At 33.6% G+C, this 19,772-nt stretch overlaps 1 protein-coding gene and 1 long non-coding RNA gene across 6 annotated transcripts in view; one reads left to right on the forward strand and one right to left on the reverse strand.

Annotated features, from left to right (window-relative positions):
* Window positions 1-18,011, reverse strand: part of NOVA1 (NOVA alternative splicing regulator 1) — a 139,847-nt gene extending 121,836 nt beyond the window's left edge. For 2 of the 4 annotated variants that reach the window (XM_074328117.1, XM_074328116.1), the window contains exons 1-2: window positions 17,876-18,011; window positions 15,989-16,132 (exon numbers count right to left, since the gene is read on the reverse strand). In XM_074328117.1, coding sequence (XP_074184218.1) covers window positions 15,989-16,132; window positions 17,876-18,011 — 280 coding nt within the window. Of the gene's footprint in view, window positions 1-15,988; window positions 16,133-17,160; window positions 17,347-17,875 lie in introns of those variants that run through there. The other 2 variants (XM_019746879.2, XM_019746878.2) reach the window with 2 other exon arrangements.
* Window positions 18,012-18,848: 837 nt separating this feature from the next.
* Window positions 18,849-19,772, forward strand: part of LOC109455360 (uncharacterized) — a 624,916-nt gene continuing 623,992 nt past the window's right edge. For both annotated transcript variants that reach the window (XR_012494816.1, XR_012494819.1), the window contains exon 1: window positions 18,849-19,770. This is a non-coding gene — a long non-coding RNA (uncharacterized LOC109455360). The remainder of the gene's footprint in view (window positions 19,771-19,772) is intronic.

Raw genomic sequence — 19,772 nt, forward strand, 5'->3', positions numbered from 1 at the left:
ATTAAATGGCCTTTAGCGATGTTTCTCACTTTATTTTTTCCTGTAGCATATATATTCTTATATATGCAACATTCTAAACATAACATCAAATTTACCTATAACTATGACAAATATTCACTAAGATTTTACATTTTCCACAAAGCAGCCCAGAATCAGTATGATATTAATTACATCTATTGTCCTCAAGGGCACATTCACACAAAATAAAATCATGTATACAGTTGTTCTTGCTATGGTATTGAATGAATTTTAAATATTTAATACATAAATAACATTTATTAATACTTTAATATGTAAGGTATTTGAATACAGCATTAAGTTTATACATTGATTATAATAAAATATAGACATATCATAAAAAAAACAATTTTACTATAAGGGCCATCAAGAATTTTTGCAATGACTCACGGAAAATATGTTAAGGAGCAGAAAGTAATAAACTGCGACACCTAAAAGATAAACTCTTAGTAAAACCATACCATTAAAATTTCTTGGATTTTTCATGGAAGTTGAAGGAACGTGAATTAAAATGTTCAGGGCCTTCACAGAAGCAATTTTTTTAAAAAATTAAGCTTAAAAACAAAGCTGAAAAATAAGCTTTGTGAATTATTACCTAAATTATTAAACATCTAGCTTCAACATTTAATATACTATGACCTTGTTTTTGACTAATATGGAAAGGATTATCAGAAGTCTTAGTATCTTGAAAATGATCCTGAAAGCAAGCATTAAATATTCTATATGCTACTTGATTTATTCCTATTAAACCTCTGATCAATATTCTTAATGTTTTATATTTGCATGTACAAGGACAAAGAATGGAGGGACTAATTAATCATGTTAATTTTCAAGAATCTTAATACAAATAAGCCTATATACATAACATGAGATTACAAAATGATTCAATATTATAAATGCATGTCACTAGTTTTCATCTCAACTATGTGAGTAAAAACGAAACAAACAAATCTCTGCATATCTTCAGGGGTATCAAAGAACACACTTTTAGGCTATGCAAGTAAAAATATCCACATAGTTAAGGTTGGAAGGACACCTTACAGTATCTATAAGCTCTAGAAACCCATTAACCAAGCAAGGTGACTTGCTGATAATTCATTCCTGTATCTAACAATAAATACCACTTGTAATTACCTACTAAAAATATGAAATGAACCTATATAAAAAGGCATTTATAAAGTCTAAAAGAATACATACCAAATTATTTATATTAATTATCTTAAAGAGGTGGGATGAGATGTTAGCTTTAACTTTCTCTGCATTGCTTGCATTCTCATAAAAATCAGGAGAAAAATAATTTTGAGAAGAATCCTTATAGCAATGTTTTCCTTTTTAGGGCCACATTAACGTAGTTTATTTTACATTAAAGTCTCTTCTGTAAATTTAGTATTATTAAATGCAACAAACACGGGAAGAATGAGATGAAAAAATACAGTCATAAAATGCTTATTATATGTCAGGTATTATGACATGTTTTTACATTTTTCCTTTTGTGGTACCTAGACCAACAACTTATTACTACGTGAGAGGAATTAATATCCCCATTACACAGATGAAAAAATTAGAGATCCAAGAAGATTCAATCATTTGACTAAAATCAAACAGCTAGCAGGTGGCAGAGCTCAGGTTTAAATTCCCCTGTCTGACACCACGTGTTCTCTAGGAATCTTGCATTCCTTCTCACATCTCCAAAAGGCATTACAAAGTCCTGAATTGATTTGATAATTTCTTAAAAACGTCACTGTGAAATATCCAAAGCATATTTTCCTCATAAAAATTTTGATTAAAGTACATACTATCATAGTGATTAGACCAGACCTTTTGAACCTCAAATCTGTAATTTAACAAATCTCTAGAGTGGTATTTATATATGATTTAGAAAGGGAAAGACAAAGTCTTACAATGCTAACTGAAGAATAATTGAATGATTTCATGTAAATAAGTTAATCTCAGAGATAAGGCAAAATTTCAAACTATCTTAGAGGTCTAATATAAATACGAAGACGGAAAATTACATAGAAGACAGGAAAATACATACAAGATACCAAGGTTCTATGTTTACAGAAGTTTGGTCAGAAAACTTGTTTTTATGTCTACACTTTACTTAATTATTATAGATTTGCTTTCCTTGGCAAAATTTAAATTTGTCGGATTTTCATAGAACAGGGAAAAATTATCAACCCATCAAAAATATCTATTTCCCAGTGACAGACCAATATGGCAGTTCATTAAGTGTTATCTAAATTTTGAATACCCTATTTCTGAATTCAAATTTATTAGTCTGATGCAGAGAGATACAGAATAACAGTAAACAAACAGGTTCATCATTAACTTGCTAAAACACAAATCATTTTAGCTTTCACGGTCTTATTTTCAACTGCAAAAAAGAAATAAAAATTCCTTCCTATATTGATAGTTTAAGAATTAAAATAAGTTATACAAATGTAAGTTCTAATTAAGCCATGACTAATAAACTGCCTTCAAGTACTACTTACTTACTTTAAGTAAATTTTAGTTATATGGTTTTAGACTCTTAAAAAGACCATTATTCCATTAACAGTGATATAGTTTAAATACGCACATAAGGAAATTCAGAGCCTGGTTCTTTAAAAGATACTGAATTTAGGTAACTTTTACTTGAAACATTACCCATACCCCAAATTTCTTCAAAAATTTCCTCAAACAGAATTATATCTGTTCTACATATTTTAAATAGTTAAAAATTGTACATAATCCAAACCTGTATTATTTATCCCTTTAAATTACCTTAATTACCCCTGTCACTTTGCAGTTTCTATTTATTTTTAATGCAATCTACTGAATTATTTGAAGAGCCTTCAGAAAAATCTTTGATAAAAACAACATTTTAAAGAACCAAAGAAAGATACATTATGTCCATGAAAGCTGGTTAGGCTCTACAGAACCTCAAAGTTTTTCCTATCAACATATGTACATTTACTCAAAATAAAAATACTATTTTCAATTCTTATTTATTTTACTAAACACTTTTTGGCCACATCAAATCTATTAGCATTATTCCTTAACAAAAATACAATATATATGGTTATTATTCACATTCATAATAATCTATTACTATGTATCTGTACAATTCTCATTACTTTTCACAAACTTCAGAGAATAAGTTAGTTAATAGGACAGATCCTATGTAGATAATTTCAACAACAAAAAGACTTTCAAAAGGGCTGAAAACAGGGATTTACTAAGAAAAGTATCTGTCAGCATTCTAAGCCCACTAGCAAGAGACTATATATTAAAAGTAGCAGCCTTACACTGTAAAATTACTAATCTTAGTAATACAGTACATTAAACATGCCATTTGAGATATATGCCAACCTAAACTGCCACATATGGCATATCTAGCTTATTATCACAGTTTGTGTTTTCATATCCAGAGTCATTCTAGTTTTTTAAACAAGACGTCAAATCAGCGTAGCTAAAAATGTGATAAAGCTTTTATAGGAACATACTTTTCCTAAACAGAATAGGTATACACTTCGGAAGAATAAATTTTAAATATTACTGTAAAGAAAACATGTCTGGAAATTTTCAGTTGAGGAGATATGTATAAATAAAAAAAATAGGATAATATTTTAAAGGCAGAATTTGTAAAAGATGTTAAATTTAAACAAATGTTACTTTGAAACAATTCACAACCCCAAAATCTCTTCAAAATTTTTCTCAAAGGTAATTGTATTGGTTCTGCAAAAACTGTATGCAGTTGTCTTACCTATATAATGTATCCCTTTAAGAACAAGTCATGATAGCATACCCATGATATGCATATTAATGAAGACAATGAGACATTGCTTATGCTTCCTTTTTATATTGAATTCAACCTTGAGTTATACAACTGGTGCTACTGAATAATGAGCACTTAAATAAAAATTACACAATGAATGTTTTTATTTCATATTCCCATCTGGTACTTAATGTCACTTCGGCTGCTCAATTTTTTAATGTTTCTTTATATAACTAGCCAATAATTTCATAAATGGGCCAAAAATGCTAGACAGAGTTCTAATTTCATTTTCTAAATGGAAAAACCGTGCCATACTTTTCAATGTTTTTTTTTAATTCAGCTGAATTTGAGTATTATTATTAGAGTATTAGAGTATATTATATAATTAGAGTATTAAAACTGTTATATGAAATATTTATCAATGATGGAAATGCCAGCTGAATCTCAATAATCAACTGAAATTCCAAAATAATTACATAACAGAGAATACACCAACAATGAATGGTAAGTTTCAATTTTCATTTTCATTGACATTAACTCATACCAAGATTTCTATCACATACCAAAATTTAAGTGCTTGAACGGCATCAAATTCACACATAAAAGTGCATACATTGTACCAATCACTAATCTTTATCAAAATGAAAATGAACATATCTGATAAACATGCCAAGAGATCTAGAAAGACCTACATATTCATAAAAGAAATGAGAAAAGATTTTATGATATATAATTCTAAACTGCTGAATCAAAAGCAAACTAGTAAAATAAACCAGCAAGTCCTTAAACTTTGAAGGCACCTGAATAGACAACAGGATATGTAAAAGTGAACAAATGTCGAAACCAATTTCTATTTCCAGAGCTTTCCTGAATACAGCAAAACATTCTTCACTGACATTTGTCCTTCCTGGGTTCCCACACTTTTTTCTTCTACATTTGGCACATAATTGCTTAATAAAAACAGCTCTCATATTTCTTAACATCTGTTTTCCTAGAGTTGCCTCACCTTTCCCTTAGTCTTTTTCTCTCCAAACAAATTAGTCTTCTCTTTAATTTTACTTCTATCGCCTAAGCAGAACACCAGACTCCTCAATCTACTATTCAGTTCTGCTATTATAATAACTAGGGAAATCCTTCCTCCAAAGTACTCTTTACGTTTACACAAATAGATACACATATTTTGATTACAGTACCACTGTCAGTCATTTAAAAGATATATGGATGTACTTTTAAAAAATAATTTTTGCTAATGAATGTATCCAAGATGAATATTTTTCAAACTTTTTTTCATATTTAATACATTTTCTCTTACCTGTAAAAATATCTATTGTATCTCCCTTTCCCCACTCTTCCGTATAGCAATATCCACTTTTTATCCTAGTAATACCAAACTACTTTCAGACCCCTGAATATACAAGGAATTTTTCATATCTCCATGACTATACATTTTGTCTCTCTGCTTCAAAGGCCCTTCCACTCTTGTCCACTAAGCAAATTAAAATTCAACCCTCAAAACCCTGTCAGGTCTCTTTCAAGTCTTCTTTGAAGTCTACTCTCTCCTCTTAAGATCCAGCCACTGAAAGAGGTAGTTTTAACTTCTAGACACAATTCTATCATTATACAAGTATCAAACTTTGTTACATTCAGGTATTCATCTTTGTTGTTTCTTACTGATCCATTGCTTGAGAAAAAGGTCTTCAGAGCATTGTACACCTAGTTCTAATCCCAAAGACAGCACATAAACAATCATAAAGATGTTAAAATCTAGCTATGGTAGTAGGGAAGGCCAGGGAAAACTATGATAGAGTTATTTTAACCCACTATTCTCCATCAGTTTTAAAATTAGAATTTATAAAAATGTAAAGGTCTAAGCATGACACTAAAGAGATTCATCTCTCAAATCTTAGATGGTCCATTAGTTTATTGTAGCAAACGATGTATTTAGTAATATAAAAAACATATATAATAACATATATAATAATAATATAAGAATGCATTTCATGCATTTCTCTAAATTTTAATTGTTTAAAAAGTATTTAAAAGACTGAGGTAGCCCAAACTAAGTAACTTTCCTAAAATTTTAATTTCAAACAAAGTAATACATACTAACTCTTTGATATTCAAGTTAGTCAAACTCTAAGCAAATAAATTCCACTCTACTACCTAGCTGGTATACTTTTTTTCCTTGGTAAATGAGAGAATTAACTAGTTAAGTTTCTAATAGTCATAATGTGTGTATACATGCTAACTTCTCCACTACAGGTGGGGAAGACGATATTAAACTATATTAAAAGAATGTAACTTTAATTTAGTGGTTAGTAATCTTTGATTTTTTAAAGGTAACTCAAGAAAAGTCATCAGTAGACTGGTTCTTACTGCACAAGTAGATATGTGTCAGCAAGCAAACTATAATGTGACATAACTATAAAATCTTGTAATGGAGGTACTTTTAATTACTTTATTAATCAATAAATATTAATTAAGCTCATGCTGCTTAAGTCAGAACATTTTAAAAGTGATCTTCATTTTGGAGATGGCTTTGAAGTACTCTCCATAATACTAGCTTTCCGTTTTCTTCACACAGGACAACATGCTAAACAGAAAGCAAAATTCCCTTATTGCACTCCACTCTTCTTCTTTAATACCTGGCCCACACTTGTCCTAACACTTCTATGGCCAGTTCTTGTTTGTTTGAAGTTTTGAATCATTAGTTCACTTATCCAAAATACCGATTTTACACACACACCATCAAAGTAGAAATATAATGAATTTCATAAGCCCATTACAGAAGAAGCCTCAAATTGGTTATTCATTCACTTATACATACATACATTTACATTTCAAGTACCACCTATGTTCAAAGTACTGAGCAGTATGTTGAACATATAGCAGCAGGCATGGAGGATGACATAAATTTCTTCACACCAATGGAACTTAATTATTCAATTGATGTTAAAGACTATTACAAAACATTTTTGTTTTAATATAAAGCTGTGAAGGTAAAACATCTTCAAAATCATGTTAAGTACTTTTATGTTACAAAGTAGTCCTAAAGCCTATAACAAGGCAAACATCAGAATTCACATTAACTGAGAAGTGGAATGGATAGACAAAAAAGAGAAAATATTGATATATTTAAATGAATGATTATTGTATAATACATATTCATTTGTACTTAGATTGCCTTACAATAAGCTTCATGCTTATTTTGTAATCATAATGTTTTGTTCTTTTAAAACTATTATGAATACCCAGCGAAATACGCAATACTTAAGGGAATTTCTATAAAAGGCATAAAAATCCTTTAAAAATTTTGACATAGAAAGTCTACACATTATTTTTTTATATATCAAGGTCAATACTCAGTTTAACCAAAAATAAAGAAATAAAAAAATTGTGCTAAGAAACAAAGGAAGCAAGCCCCCCCCACCCCAAAAAAAAAAGGAAATGAAGAAAAGTTACAAAGCTGAAGAAATCAAATCATAATGAAAATACTGCCCTTTTCATTTTCAAATGGTACAATTACAGAAAAACATAAAATGGCCAGGCTATATTCCTGGCAATATAATTTATCATATATATATTTAAATGTGTGGTAATGATAAAGAACACCTATCTTTGGCTTTTCAGTATAGCAAATCGACAACAAAAAATATTACTGTAAAATAGCTATTGTGTTTTCAACTTGGTTTTTTTTAAAAAAGGAGGTGAGCATATTCATTTTGAAACCAGGAGAAGAATTAAAGATGAATTTCCTTAGTCATCTCCAAAAGGGGGGGGGGGTCGAAGAGGGGGGAGTGTAGAGCGAAACGTAAGAGAAAGAAGTGCCTACTACAATTGTATCAAATTCAGAACACATTTAAAAGTTAGGATTATTATTGCCATACATTACTTAACCTCTTGCTATCTTGGCATTCTCAACTGTTAAAATGAAGATTCTGGAAGAGACCATATCTAAGCTCCGTTACTTTCATGTAGTTCCACAATTCTCTTATTTTCCAATCTCTTTAAATAGAAAGCCTCTTCACTACTCCTAAGTGTCCTCATTAAGTCTTTGACAGAGACGCCATATCAAAATTTTAAAACAAACTCAAGGAGACAACAGCAATAAAACCACAACTTTTTAGGATAAAGCAAAACATGCTCATATTCCTTTACAAAGAAAAGGTGCACTGTAATAGAAAATTCTCAGTCATGATGACCAAAGAGCTGCCTACACCTGGGCTCACAGGAAGCCTCTGATCAATACACGTAATAATTAACAAGAAAAAAGATTCCAGACAGATTTCACACTGAAGAATAAACCTAAGTTTGTTTTTCTTACTTTCATGACCTTTTAAAAAAGACACAAACTAGTATAAGAAAAATTAAAATACAAGAGTTATACAAAGAATAAGTCTGTGAATTAAGTCTCCCAGAGCTCACTTGCTTCCAAAAATAGTTCCTTGAAAAACATTTCAAGAATGAATATAACCAAAATTGAAATGCTACAGTTCTTCTAAAATATTTAGTAACATAAAAATAAAAAATACATACCACAATCCCTATTATTCTGTGCTAATGAAATACACTTCCCAATTCTTTCTTATTCTGCCCTTTCCCCAAATCATTAGATCTTAGTCACTGACCAATGTAATTCCTAGAGCAGGAAATTATTAATTTAATGAAGACAACTTCCTTCTTTAGGAGAAGAGTGATATTTTAAAAATTGAATCAACTGAGAGGCAGCATTTATTATATCCTAGAGGAAATGCAGGATTTGAATGTTATTTAATTAATAAGTTCATACTGTGAAAATGTATCTTGCAAAAAAAGCATGACTGTTCTCAAAAATCTTTAAAACAGAAAGAAGTTACTCCTCAAAACTTCAAAAGTATGCTCAGTTTCACAAGGAAACTACAAAACACTAGTCTAAAATTTAAAAATTACTGACGTCAGAATAAAATTCATTGGAAATTACAAATATACAGAATGTCAGTAAGACACAAAACAAGTCTTGAAATAAGAAAAAATATTAATTTTATATATGTTATTAGATAAAATTAGATTAAGAATGGTAAAAATGTTTTATTTTCCACACCAAATAATCTTACCTGAATCATTTTGCTGTTAAAAAACTCTAAATACTGATTTCATTTTTCATCTGGTCCTGTCAACGATGCTATATGACAGGCCCTGCAGGAAGCAGCAAAAGATCAATGATGGAGTGCAGATATTATGTGTTTTCATGATCAAGTTCTGTTATGGAAAAGGACATCCATGTAGTGGTTTGAAACTTATAAAATGCTGAAAGTATCTCAAAAAATCTGTCAGTGTACATAATATTTGTTTTTCTACTTGTAGTCTTAAAATGTTTATTTTAATCAGTATCCCTTTAACAAAAATTTTAAACGTGAAGTATACTATATGTGAAATTTTAAAGAATCATTTTTATATTGATGAGAATTGATAAGAAAATAATAGTCCATGATGTCAAAAACAGAAAATCTTGATTGAAAAAATTAATATATTTAGAATTATGGAATGATTCTCTTGATGTCTAGAGATAATTATTTTAATCTATTTCCCATAATTACCAATAAATTATCAACTATTCACACTCTAGTTAAAATGAAACTTAAAAGACTTTTCTTACAAACAGTAACTTCAGTATCAACCAGTTATTGACAATACTGGTAAAAATTCCTCAGGAAAAGTATACAGATTACCAAAAATCTGTGTAAACTCCAAAACTTAATTACATTTGGGTAATTGACACTTGGGTAAGTTACAGTCAACGGATACCAAAATGTTCAAATTAGTAAAACTAATAGTAAGCCCAAACTATAAAGCTGCTTCACAGAGATTCCAAATGATAGTTTTAAATTCTGAATTATTTTCAAATAGTACAGCACTTTGTAAAATTTAATTTAAAGACATTTTTACCTTAGGAATTGTTTTCCATTCAAGGGCCAATTAATAAACAGCACAATGATGACACACCTACATTAATTAGGAATACTATTAGAACACACAAGAAACTTCTATATATTTCACGGAAGCATATTGTAAATCAGTATTTCAAATGGATTAAGAAATTTAAAACAACAGAAATAAATGACAGACTAAGATTTTTAGAGTATTTATTTAATTAATCAAATTTTAATATACATGTAATGTGGTAAACAACCATTTCAACAGCACTCCTATATTAAGTTGAAACATCCTAAAAATATTTTTAACATGTTATACTTGTCTTGTTTGTTGGAACACTTCAAAACACTCAGTCAAGTTTGCTTACCAAAGCCCCTAACGTGCTAAAAACAAACAACATTAATTTTATATGGGTTTTTTTCTCCTATAAAAATAAATGAACAAATGTTAAACTAAGATAATTTTTAAAAAGCTACAGTGTACTTCCACTTATTTCTGCTCACTCATTTGAAAATATACTTGTAGAACAAGGAAATTTAAATACTTCTGCCTTAACGTTATTTCATTTCTACTCCTATGCCGAAAGCACCCCCCCATCTCCTTTTCATGTGCATTCTATCAAATTTATGGATTTTACTTTCAAATATTTCCGTATTAAAAAATGGAAAAGATGATGCCTTATCTTTAAAGAATAGGTAGAAAAAATGGAAATTTCACCAACCCGAGCATCAGGAAGTACTGAAAAGTACTGCTTCATTTCTTATGTGTTGCATTTTATACCATGACACTTTAGTCTCTGAGGGTCAGGTTAATTAAGCTCCATAGCAGCTGCAGTGCAATGTGAGACACACACTGCTGCGGTTCCCACCAGTCCAGTCCAATTACCTGTAGTATTCCAGCACTGGACAAGTGACAACCAACCTCTTCTCTCTAGTCACTTGCTCCCACTGGCCTACTGATAAATGTTAGAACAAACTAACCTCTTTTTGGAAAAGACTGCAAAGCTGAATGCACCTGCTGCAGGCTGCAATGATGAGTCCCAGAGAGATGTTTGTCAGTCAGTTCTCTGCAGATGTTGTTTAACTTTATGCTAGAGCTGTATCCAAAGATGGAAATGAGATGGCAATCAAGCACAAATCTCCCATCCTCGTCCCCCCAATTTTATTTTGAAAAGCTGCACTTGCTCATAAAAGTTGTGCTTTAAAACAGAGATCCACTAAACTGGAAACAACTACGACTAAACTCCATGGTAAAGAAAAAAATGTTTATTAGGTGCTGAATTTTAGTTAACAAGTGACATAATTGTGTTCGGTAAATGTTATTTGTGTCATTTAAGAGCTTAATAAATTAATTCCCTTAAGCCAGAGCAAAACAAAACAAAGGAACTATAAAACAGGCAAGTTTTTGATTGGTGGTTTGTTGCTCGCATTTTTAGTGACAGACATTAGCATACTCCTTTATAGGTTCCAAGACACATATCGTTATTCCCCTTTTGTATATTACATGAAACATTTCAATGCATAAATATTGAACTATTTCACCAATTGTGTTCACTATTTTGAAACAATTTCTGAAATCCTTTGCAGGTGATATTTGCAAGACAATGTTGTTAGATGTATTGTATTTCCTTACAATGTCACCAATTTCAAATCAGCTAGTTTTCCAAGATGTAGGAAGCGTCAAATACCAAATTTCAAAGGACAATGTGCTATGTAATTCATGAAAACACTGACACTGTAAATTAATAATGTTCCATAACTTACTAAATTGATGACAGAAGATATAACATCAGAATGAATTAAAAGGAATAGCTAAGATTTTTAATGCTAACTCAATCTTTCTAAAAATCCCATGCCACAAGACATTTGCTTGTATGAGCTAAGTATAAAAATGATCTCTCGGAAAGTACAATTTTAATATAGATTGTGCTATGCAAGTAACATTCCTTCGTATGTTGGGATTTCCTATTGCTTAAAATGAGAAGTAAAGTATTAAAAATATAGATAATATTCAGAGAGGTATTAATGTCTAAGTGAAAAATTATGGTTCCTCCTTCAGATAAAATATAAAGTAACCCATAACAATAGGTAATATGACACATATAAATATTACAACCTTAAGATTTAAAGAAAAACATGTTTTCTGCCAGCAACTCTATCATACTGAAACCAAAGGTATAGCACAGTGTAATGATAACTATCCTATCACACTAAACAATAGTGCAAATTAGACTACTTAATTTTCTACTTGCTACAATTATATTTATCTCATTTTGTTTTAAAATATATACCAATAAATGTCTAAGATGCTTTGATTCTAAGATCAACGGGTATAGATTAGAACTTTTAGAAGCTATAAGAAAAGTATTCACATTGTACTACTAATATCATAATACTCTTCCTTCAACAATGTAAACAAGAGGCGATCTATATTAAACTTCACTAACACTTCTGAATTCCCCCAAAAAATCATTTGTATACAATCCCAATCCTAAGGTTAAACTGGCCACTGAATTTTCTCCATGTCAGAATTAAGGCAGTGTGTGGTATTTCCATCACTAAAAGAAGAATTCACTTACATTCTGGTTTTTCATGATTTTTAAAAATTTAATGTATAAATGGTTCGTGATTTTTTAAAAAAGTATCACGTAAGTTGGCAGTGGTAAAATTAATATATAATAAATCTAAAAATAAGTTCAAATTTTTAACGTAAGGGCCATGAAAGAAAATAATTTATATTAAATATGATTCAGTTTTATAACCACAAATATGAAAACAGTGTAAAATACATACAAATATATGTCAAGATTATAGAGAAGGATTCCTATTTGATTGATATAATGAATACCTCCAGTGTCATATGATGGAATGAAAAAATAGGCACACTATGAAGTGTTCTAAAATCTAAGGCATACACAAAAATATTTTGTACATGCTTTACTAGTCCCAACCAGTAAGTTTTTCTAATTACATACCTGAATCATTCATTAAACAATTTTAACACTAAAAATCAATCTATTTATTAACAAAAACTAAACACATGTTCAGATGCCAACTAAAAGAAGAAAACAACACTATTGCCCTTCTGAATAAGAATATAGTAATATAGTCCCTAAAATGAGCAAGCTGCTTTTTCACTACAAGGAAACAACTTTAGGTAACCTAATTATAAAAAGACTATATAAATATATCAAATTAAGTTGTTTTAAACAAGTTAGGAAAAAAGATATATCCATAAGCCACCAGTAGTAAGTTAGTATTCTGTAAGATTTAGATTTTTTTAAATAGATAAATGAATTACACAACACAGCAAAAGAAGTCTATTGGTAGGTCTTTTCTTCTGATTACAGTAATTGGAAAATGCGCTTTACAATCCTCATCATACAATTCCTGAATTATTTTACTTAATATATGATATAATGAAATACAAAAATGCAATATACAGTTCTACAAATTCTAAATTTATACCAATTAATGTTCAAAACATGTTTTTATTTCAACAATATAAAAAATTACTCAGAAATGCAAGGTTGCTTAAGACATTTTAAAGATATAACCTAAGCAAAAAGAAAATAAATAAAAAGGAAAACAAATATGATAAATATGAGATTATACTGGCTATATTAAAAACACACATCATTTGCATTGAAATGTAATAAAACATCCCCAAAGTGTGTCTGTATTCTGCATATGCAGAATAGGTATATGCATGTATGTATATACATATATACGTATACATATATACACATATATATGCATATATATATATATATCCTAAAAGTTTTTTCCAGATACACCAGTATTTTAACTAAACCTTCTCAACATAATTACATCTGTTTCAAAACTTTTTGAGAAAACCAGTTTATAACTACAGTATACTTTTCCCCAAATATACTTGTCTTACTAAATGAGAAACAGAAATATGCTTCACGAAATAAACGTCAGGTATATTCATTCTAACAGAATAGTCATAAATACATATATGAAACACTTAAAATGGGTTCCCAAATTATCGCATAAATCTACAAGAAAGTCCTCATAACTCAGCAATATATTAATAAATCACAGCTTTAAAATTTAGTTCATCTGAGATGAGCAAGTGAGTATCCCTTAAGCGTATCAGTATATCTGAGTAAGAGAAGTTGAAAGGCACTGACAGGCTGCTGTGTTGAAGAATATCAGGACCTTAGATGATTCCACAGGCTTGTGATCAAGTGTGAACAGAAATATTATTACAATTACTCTATAAGAAGAGAGAAGTATGTATCCAAACAGGTAATAACCTACTTAGAATTGTATTCAAATACAAAGCGTTCAGAACTATTAAATATTCTTATAAATTACAAGGCTTTACTTTATCCTTAAAATTGATTCCATAGTGTGTGTAAGTGGTTTCCACCTGTTACAAGCAGAGTATAAGCCTTCTTTTATCCAGAAATTTGAACTCACATTTGATCAGGTTACATCACTACACACACAAAATTTTATTCAATGCATTCCAGTTTTCCATTTTTTTTTCAACAGATATTCTTGCTCTATATGAATAACATGACTCAACTATAAATAAAATAACCAATTTCTATGTAATAAGAAAAAAATGCACAACTAAGTAGACTAAAAAGAAAAGATCTAATTCTTGATGTACCCTTTCCAACCCACTGAAAATAAACTATATTCAAATGAAAAGGCATTTAATTTACTATTTGGAATATCCTTGATAAACACCAATTTTCTGAAACATCCCTGAACATCTGATACCACTTCATGTATAATGCAAAAAAGCTATTTCATTTTCATCTACTGACAGTGAATTTAATTTAGCATTGCAGTCTTTTCCTAGAACTATCATGTTATTAATTCTGCAATCAAGCTCTTTTGAGTGCTTTTATTTGTACTAAGGGTTTTCACTATTCCGCACTGATTTTTTTCATCATAATATACCTTTTAAACATACCAATGTGAATATGTTAGCAAACTTTCTTAATGCATCAGGAAAGTTTCAAAGACAAGGAAAGCCATTACAAAACTACACACAAACTTTCGAAGGACGTCATATCAAATAAATTACATTGTAGTTTAATAAATTTAATGTTTACCAAATATACTGCATTTAATTTATGTAACTAAAAGACAGTTTCAACCATTCTAAAACCTTCTTATCTAGCATAATGGTCCATTTTCTACCACCAAGTGATTGGCTATGAAAAAGAAATCCTCCAAATGTTCTGCTTACATTCACGCCAGATGTCTTTGCTGTATTAAAGAACTCTTACTGAATTAGATCATTGAAAGCAAACCAGCTTTTCTTTTTCACTAGGAAAAAACTGCAGCATCGGTTCCTCTCAGCACTAAATAAATATTTTTATAACTATTAAGATAAAATAACCGAAAAAAGATTTTAAAATGGCAGCAGCTACACCTAGGTAAAAGCAAATCAGTTAATGTTTTATCCAGGAGATACACTATTCAACTATGTAGATTTTCCAATTACAGTTAAAATCCGTACATTGAGTAGCAAAATGATTTTTTTAAAAAGAAAAAAGATAAACATGCAGAACTGTATAACCCTTAAAATTAAAAAAAGCACACTGAAAAGTACAAAAAAATATTGTACCACCTAGGAAACTTGCCATATTCTAATGGATTACAGTACCACACAAACTGTTAACATATTTTAATCAAATACAGATCTTAACTAACACAAATTTTGGAGCATTATTTTACTTTTTACATAACAATGTATTTTCTTGTCACACTTATACTAAAAATGCAATATTTTAAAAATCAAAAGAAGAAGCACTTGTCTTTACTTCACTCCAGGGCCAACAAACAAAGCAATGAAGCAGAAAGAGGTACATAATGGATTTAGAAGTAAATGGTCCATTCTTTAAGAAGGCTTCCTACCCCCTCTTCTGAATTCACTCTAGACTAATTGTCATTACAATGATGTCTGAAAACTTCAGAAGAACCCTATTTCCTGCTGCCAGCTGTCAAGGTTTCTATCTTTAAATTTTAGAGTTTTTTCCCCCAATTAGAGAAAAGTATTTAGAAATACTCAGAAGATTCATCTCGCAATTGATCTAAATCACAGACACAGTGTATCGATTATAGAAAAAGACATAACCAACAATGGAAATAGTCTTTAAAATTTTCCACAAATATTCTAATACAGCAAATATGTAAATAAAATAAAGACTACACTATTAAGAATTTCTTTCAATATAGCACACAACACACATAGAGCTGCTCTTTCTTTCCTTGGGGATTTATCAAACAATCTCTTCACCAATGCACCTACCTGGGTAAAAATCTTTGGACTTAGACAGCTTGATGGTGGCTCCAGTTTCTTTTTGCAACTGAACAATTGTCTGTCCTCCCTTCCCAATTATAGATCCAGCAGCATAACTAGGTATGAGAACCTTTAGAAAATACTGGCCGTCTTCTGAAAAAATGCAAAGAAATATGCTTCGTTAACATGACAATTTTAAACTTTGTATCCCCTCTCCACCCTCAAGAGAGAAAAACAGCAATTAAAATATTGGGCATTTAGCTGAAGGAACTAAGGAGTTAAATTTTTTTTTAAAGAACAAAAATAAGCCAGTTACACTGAAAAATAAATGTGTACAAAATTTTTCCCATTTTGTAGGATTTATACTTTCAAACTTGGAATTAAAATCTAAACATGTTCTATTATTTTGCAGCACTGTAGAAACTGATGACTAAATTCCAGTTGTTATTCCAAACATGGAAGTCTTCCAATTCTATCTGTGGTTACTATGGTAAAACGAAATGAACTGACCCCTTTACAAAACTTCGGATATTTATAAAATGACAAACCTTCACTTAACATATTGCAAAATAAATAAAAGGACTGTAAATAGTGATGAGCTATATTTATTTGACATTAGCAAACACATAAGGACTACAATTACCCATTGCTATATCCTGCATAAAGTATGCAAAACAATCATTCTCCTACCAAATAATCCACCCAAACTGTAGGGTGTATTCCAAGCCTTCAATAACTGCCAGGAAATAATTCAAAGTAATTTGGACTGACAAATCTAACTAATCCTGGTGTATTTCTTTAGCACTTCTTAGTCTACCATGATCTCGTTTAAGCTCATTAATTAAAGGACCTTAAGAAGAATTTTGCCAATACTAAAAAGCTTAGGAGTCATTTAAATCAAATACACTTAAAAGTGACCAAACAGATAATGTACCTTCTCCAAAATAACTACAATATTTAAAACGGAATGGGGATGGACGAACCAAGAAAGTGAAATGAAATGTTTCAGAAAATAAAGCCAACTCCATAAACTTTAATTTCCGTCAAAGTGATATTGTCTTAAATAGGAAGCACCCCGGTAAATCCAGTTTCCATGTGTGAATGAACGTTCCAAATTTTGTGGGTATGCCATTCGCAAGACCCCCACCCGTCTCTAATGTACATGCTGTAGATAAATTCACCTCTGCCTCGATGCATTGGGTGCATTGTTAAGATGACTCCAGTGCAAATGAAGAAGCGATACCGGTCCCGTTATAACTCATCTTCCCAGGAAGCGCAGGATGTTAACTAACAAGTCACAGTACCAGACACCCCCACCCTTCTATGCACACCCCTGAAGACAAATCAATGAGATAGTTGCACCGACAATGTAAGTGCGGTAAGAGCATGCACTCATCAAGATTTTGCATACTACTTGTGGCCCAAAGCAAGGGGATGGAGAGAGAAAAACTCTCAGGTGCCCCAATCATTTGCTATCCGCTACCCAAGTGCCATTTATTTATTTATTTAATCAGACTGTTAAATGCAGCGCGCATCTTCGGGCGGCCATCACCTCACTCGGGGGTCATCCTCCTCCTCCTTTAACGGACCCTTTTGCCCAGGTCTAGGATATTTAAATGGTCAGGCTTTCGACCGATTAAATGGAAAGATAGGTCTATTCCGAAAAACCAGTCGCCATTTTGATGAATGATAAACACAGAAATGGAAATGTGTCCCGGACGGCGAGGTGCGGGGCAGGTGTAGGGGAGGGGGCGCGGGGCAGGGTCGCGGGAGCCGCCGGGTTCGGGCTAGAGGTGTCCGGGCCGCGGGAGGGAGGGAGAGCGGCGGGAGGGAGGGAGGGAGGCAGGGGCGGGCGGCGGGGGATGGGGCCAGCGGGGAGGTGGAAGCGATACCCACCGCCCGTATTGGTCCTCTTGGTGCTGCCGGCTTCAGGGGGGGCTTCCAGCGGCCTTTTCCGCGAGTCCGGCGGGTCCAGGTCTATGGGAACCCCAGTGTGGGTCCCGTTCTGTTGGATGGGAGCTGCCGCCATCATGTTTGCAGTTCCTGCCGCTGTTACCGGGAGAAGGTTCTCCCTTTTGTTTTGGCTTTTTTTTTCTTTTTCTTTTTTTTTTTTTTTTGCGTTTGGGATTTCAAGGATTTTTTTTTTAATCGGATCAATAGAAATCTCTTTAAGAAAAAAAGCAGTGTTGCTGGTTTGTTCTCACTGGGGAGGGGGCAGGGCTGAGGAGCAGCTGCAGTGCAGTGTCAGAAAGGAGACAGGGGAATGGAGGGGGTGTGAGAGACGGAGGGTGAAAGAAGGAGAAGAAAGGAGAGAGGGGGAGAGAGTGGAGAAGGGAGAGGGGCGAGTGAATGAGCGGGAGGAGGGGAGCGGGGAGGACGGGCAGAGGGAGTGGGAGAGCGCGAGGGCTGGCGGGGCGCGGGGAGAAGCCGAGGAGGAGGGGAGAGTGAAGGAAAGAGTGAATGAGAAGGAGGAGGGGAAGGAGGTGGATGCGGAGAGAGGAGCGAGCTGCGGAGGAGGGCAGGAGCCGGGAAGGAGCGCGGCGGTCCCCGCGCCGCGCTAGCGCTGCGCTCGCTCCCGCTGCTGGTGCTGCCGCCGCCGCCGCTGCCGGAGCGGTTCTGCTGTTGCCTGGGCTGCTCGGCGCTGCTGCTGCTGCTGCCCGGTCTCGCTCATTATTTCTCCCGCTTGTGGGGGGGCCTGGCGGGGAGGGAGGGGGATGGCTGCGAGGGGAGGGTAGTGAGGGGTTGAGTTCGTAGACTCCCACACACTTTGCGCTCGGGTCCCTGCCTCTAGCAGCGCCGCCGCCGCCGCCGCCGCTGCCGCCGCCGCCACCTCCCAGCGCTGAAGCCGATGCCTGCGGGGCGGGGGCAGCATGCCGGGGGCGGCGGGGGGGCGTGTGTGCGCGTGCGGAGGCGCGGGCTGAGCGCGTGCGCGGGGGCGCGCGCCGGCGGCGGGGGCGGGGGCTGGGGCGCTCCCGTGGGAAGGGTGGGGGTGAAAGGTCGCCGGTCCCCGGCAACACGGCTCAGGCAAACGTAAGCGGCTTGTCGCAGAAACCAAGGGGTCCAAGAAACCCGCTAGGCTGGAAGGCGGGAAGCAGAGATACTGACAGTCGTGCCAGCCAATAAAATGGAAATAGGAGAAAGGCTCTTCAGGTCCCTTCCCAATCAGGAAATTTGGGTCTGAGAGGGACTGAAGGGGCGGGGTGGGATCTCGGTCCAGCCGGGACCGGAGCGGCGACAATTTGGCTAGTTTGAGTAGGGCATTCGAGGGACCGTTGACAACGGGTGGGACAGTGTCAAGGCTGAGGGAAGAACCTTAACTGTATGCTTCCAGGACTTCTAGCTAGGAGCGTTAGTTTTTATTTTTAAGAATTAGGTAAAAGACATTAGTTAACATCTCACTCATCGTAGGATTTCTTCGGGGTGATTCATCAAAACAGTATTTATTACTCTCACTGTGTAACATCGTTAGGGAACTTACAGTGTCGCTCGCCGCCTTAAATCCTTTCGGTAACAAGCCAGGATATAAATAAGTAAAGCTAGGTAGGTATGGGTCTCCACTTCACGAGGCGCTGATGGGCGGACTAAAGACAGGCAACAGCTGAGTGTTTACAGAACATTAAATATTGATCGAAATATGCATATAAGAAAAAATTCATTTCAATGTGCACAGCTTATGATTTTACAGATCTTGGATATATGACGAACTTGAACCTCAACCCTACAACACTGCAGAAAAAAAAAAATCTCATGTAGCTGGAATAGACTGAAGTCTGAAAAGACTCAGTTTACAAGT

The sequence above is a fragment of the Rhinolophus sinicus genome, linkage group LG03, assembly GCF_036562045.2.
Source record: "Rhinolophus sinicus isolate RSC01 linkage group LG03, ASM3656204v1, whole genome shotgun sequence".
Classification (NCBI taxonomy): domain Eukaryota; kingdom Metazoa; phylum Chordata; class Mammalia; order Chiroptera; family Rhinolophidae; genus Rhinolophus; species Rhinolophus sinicus.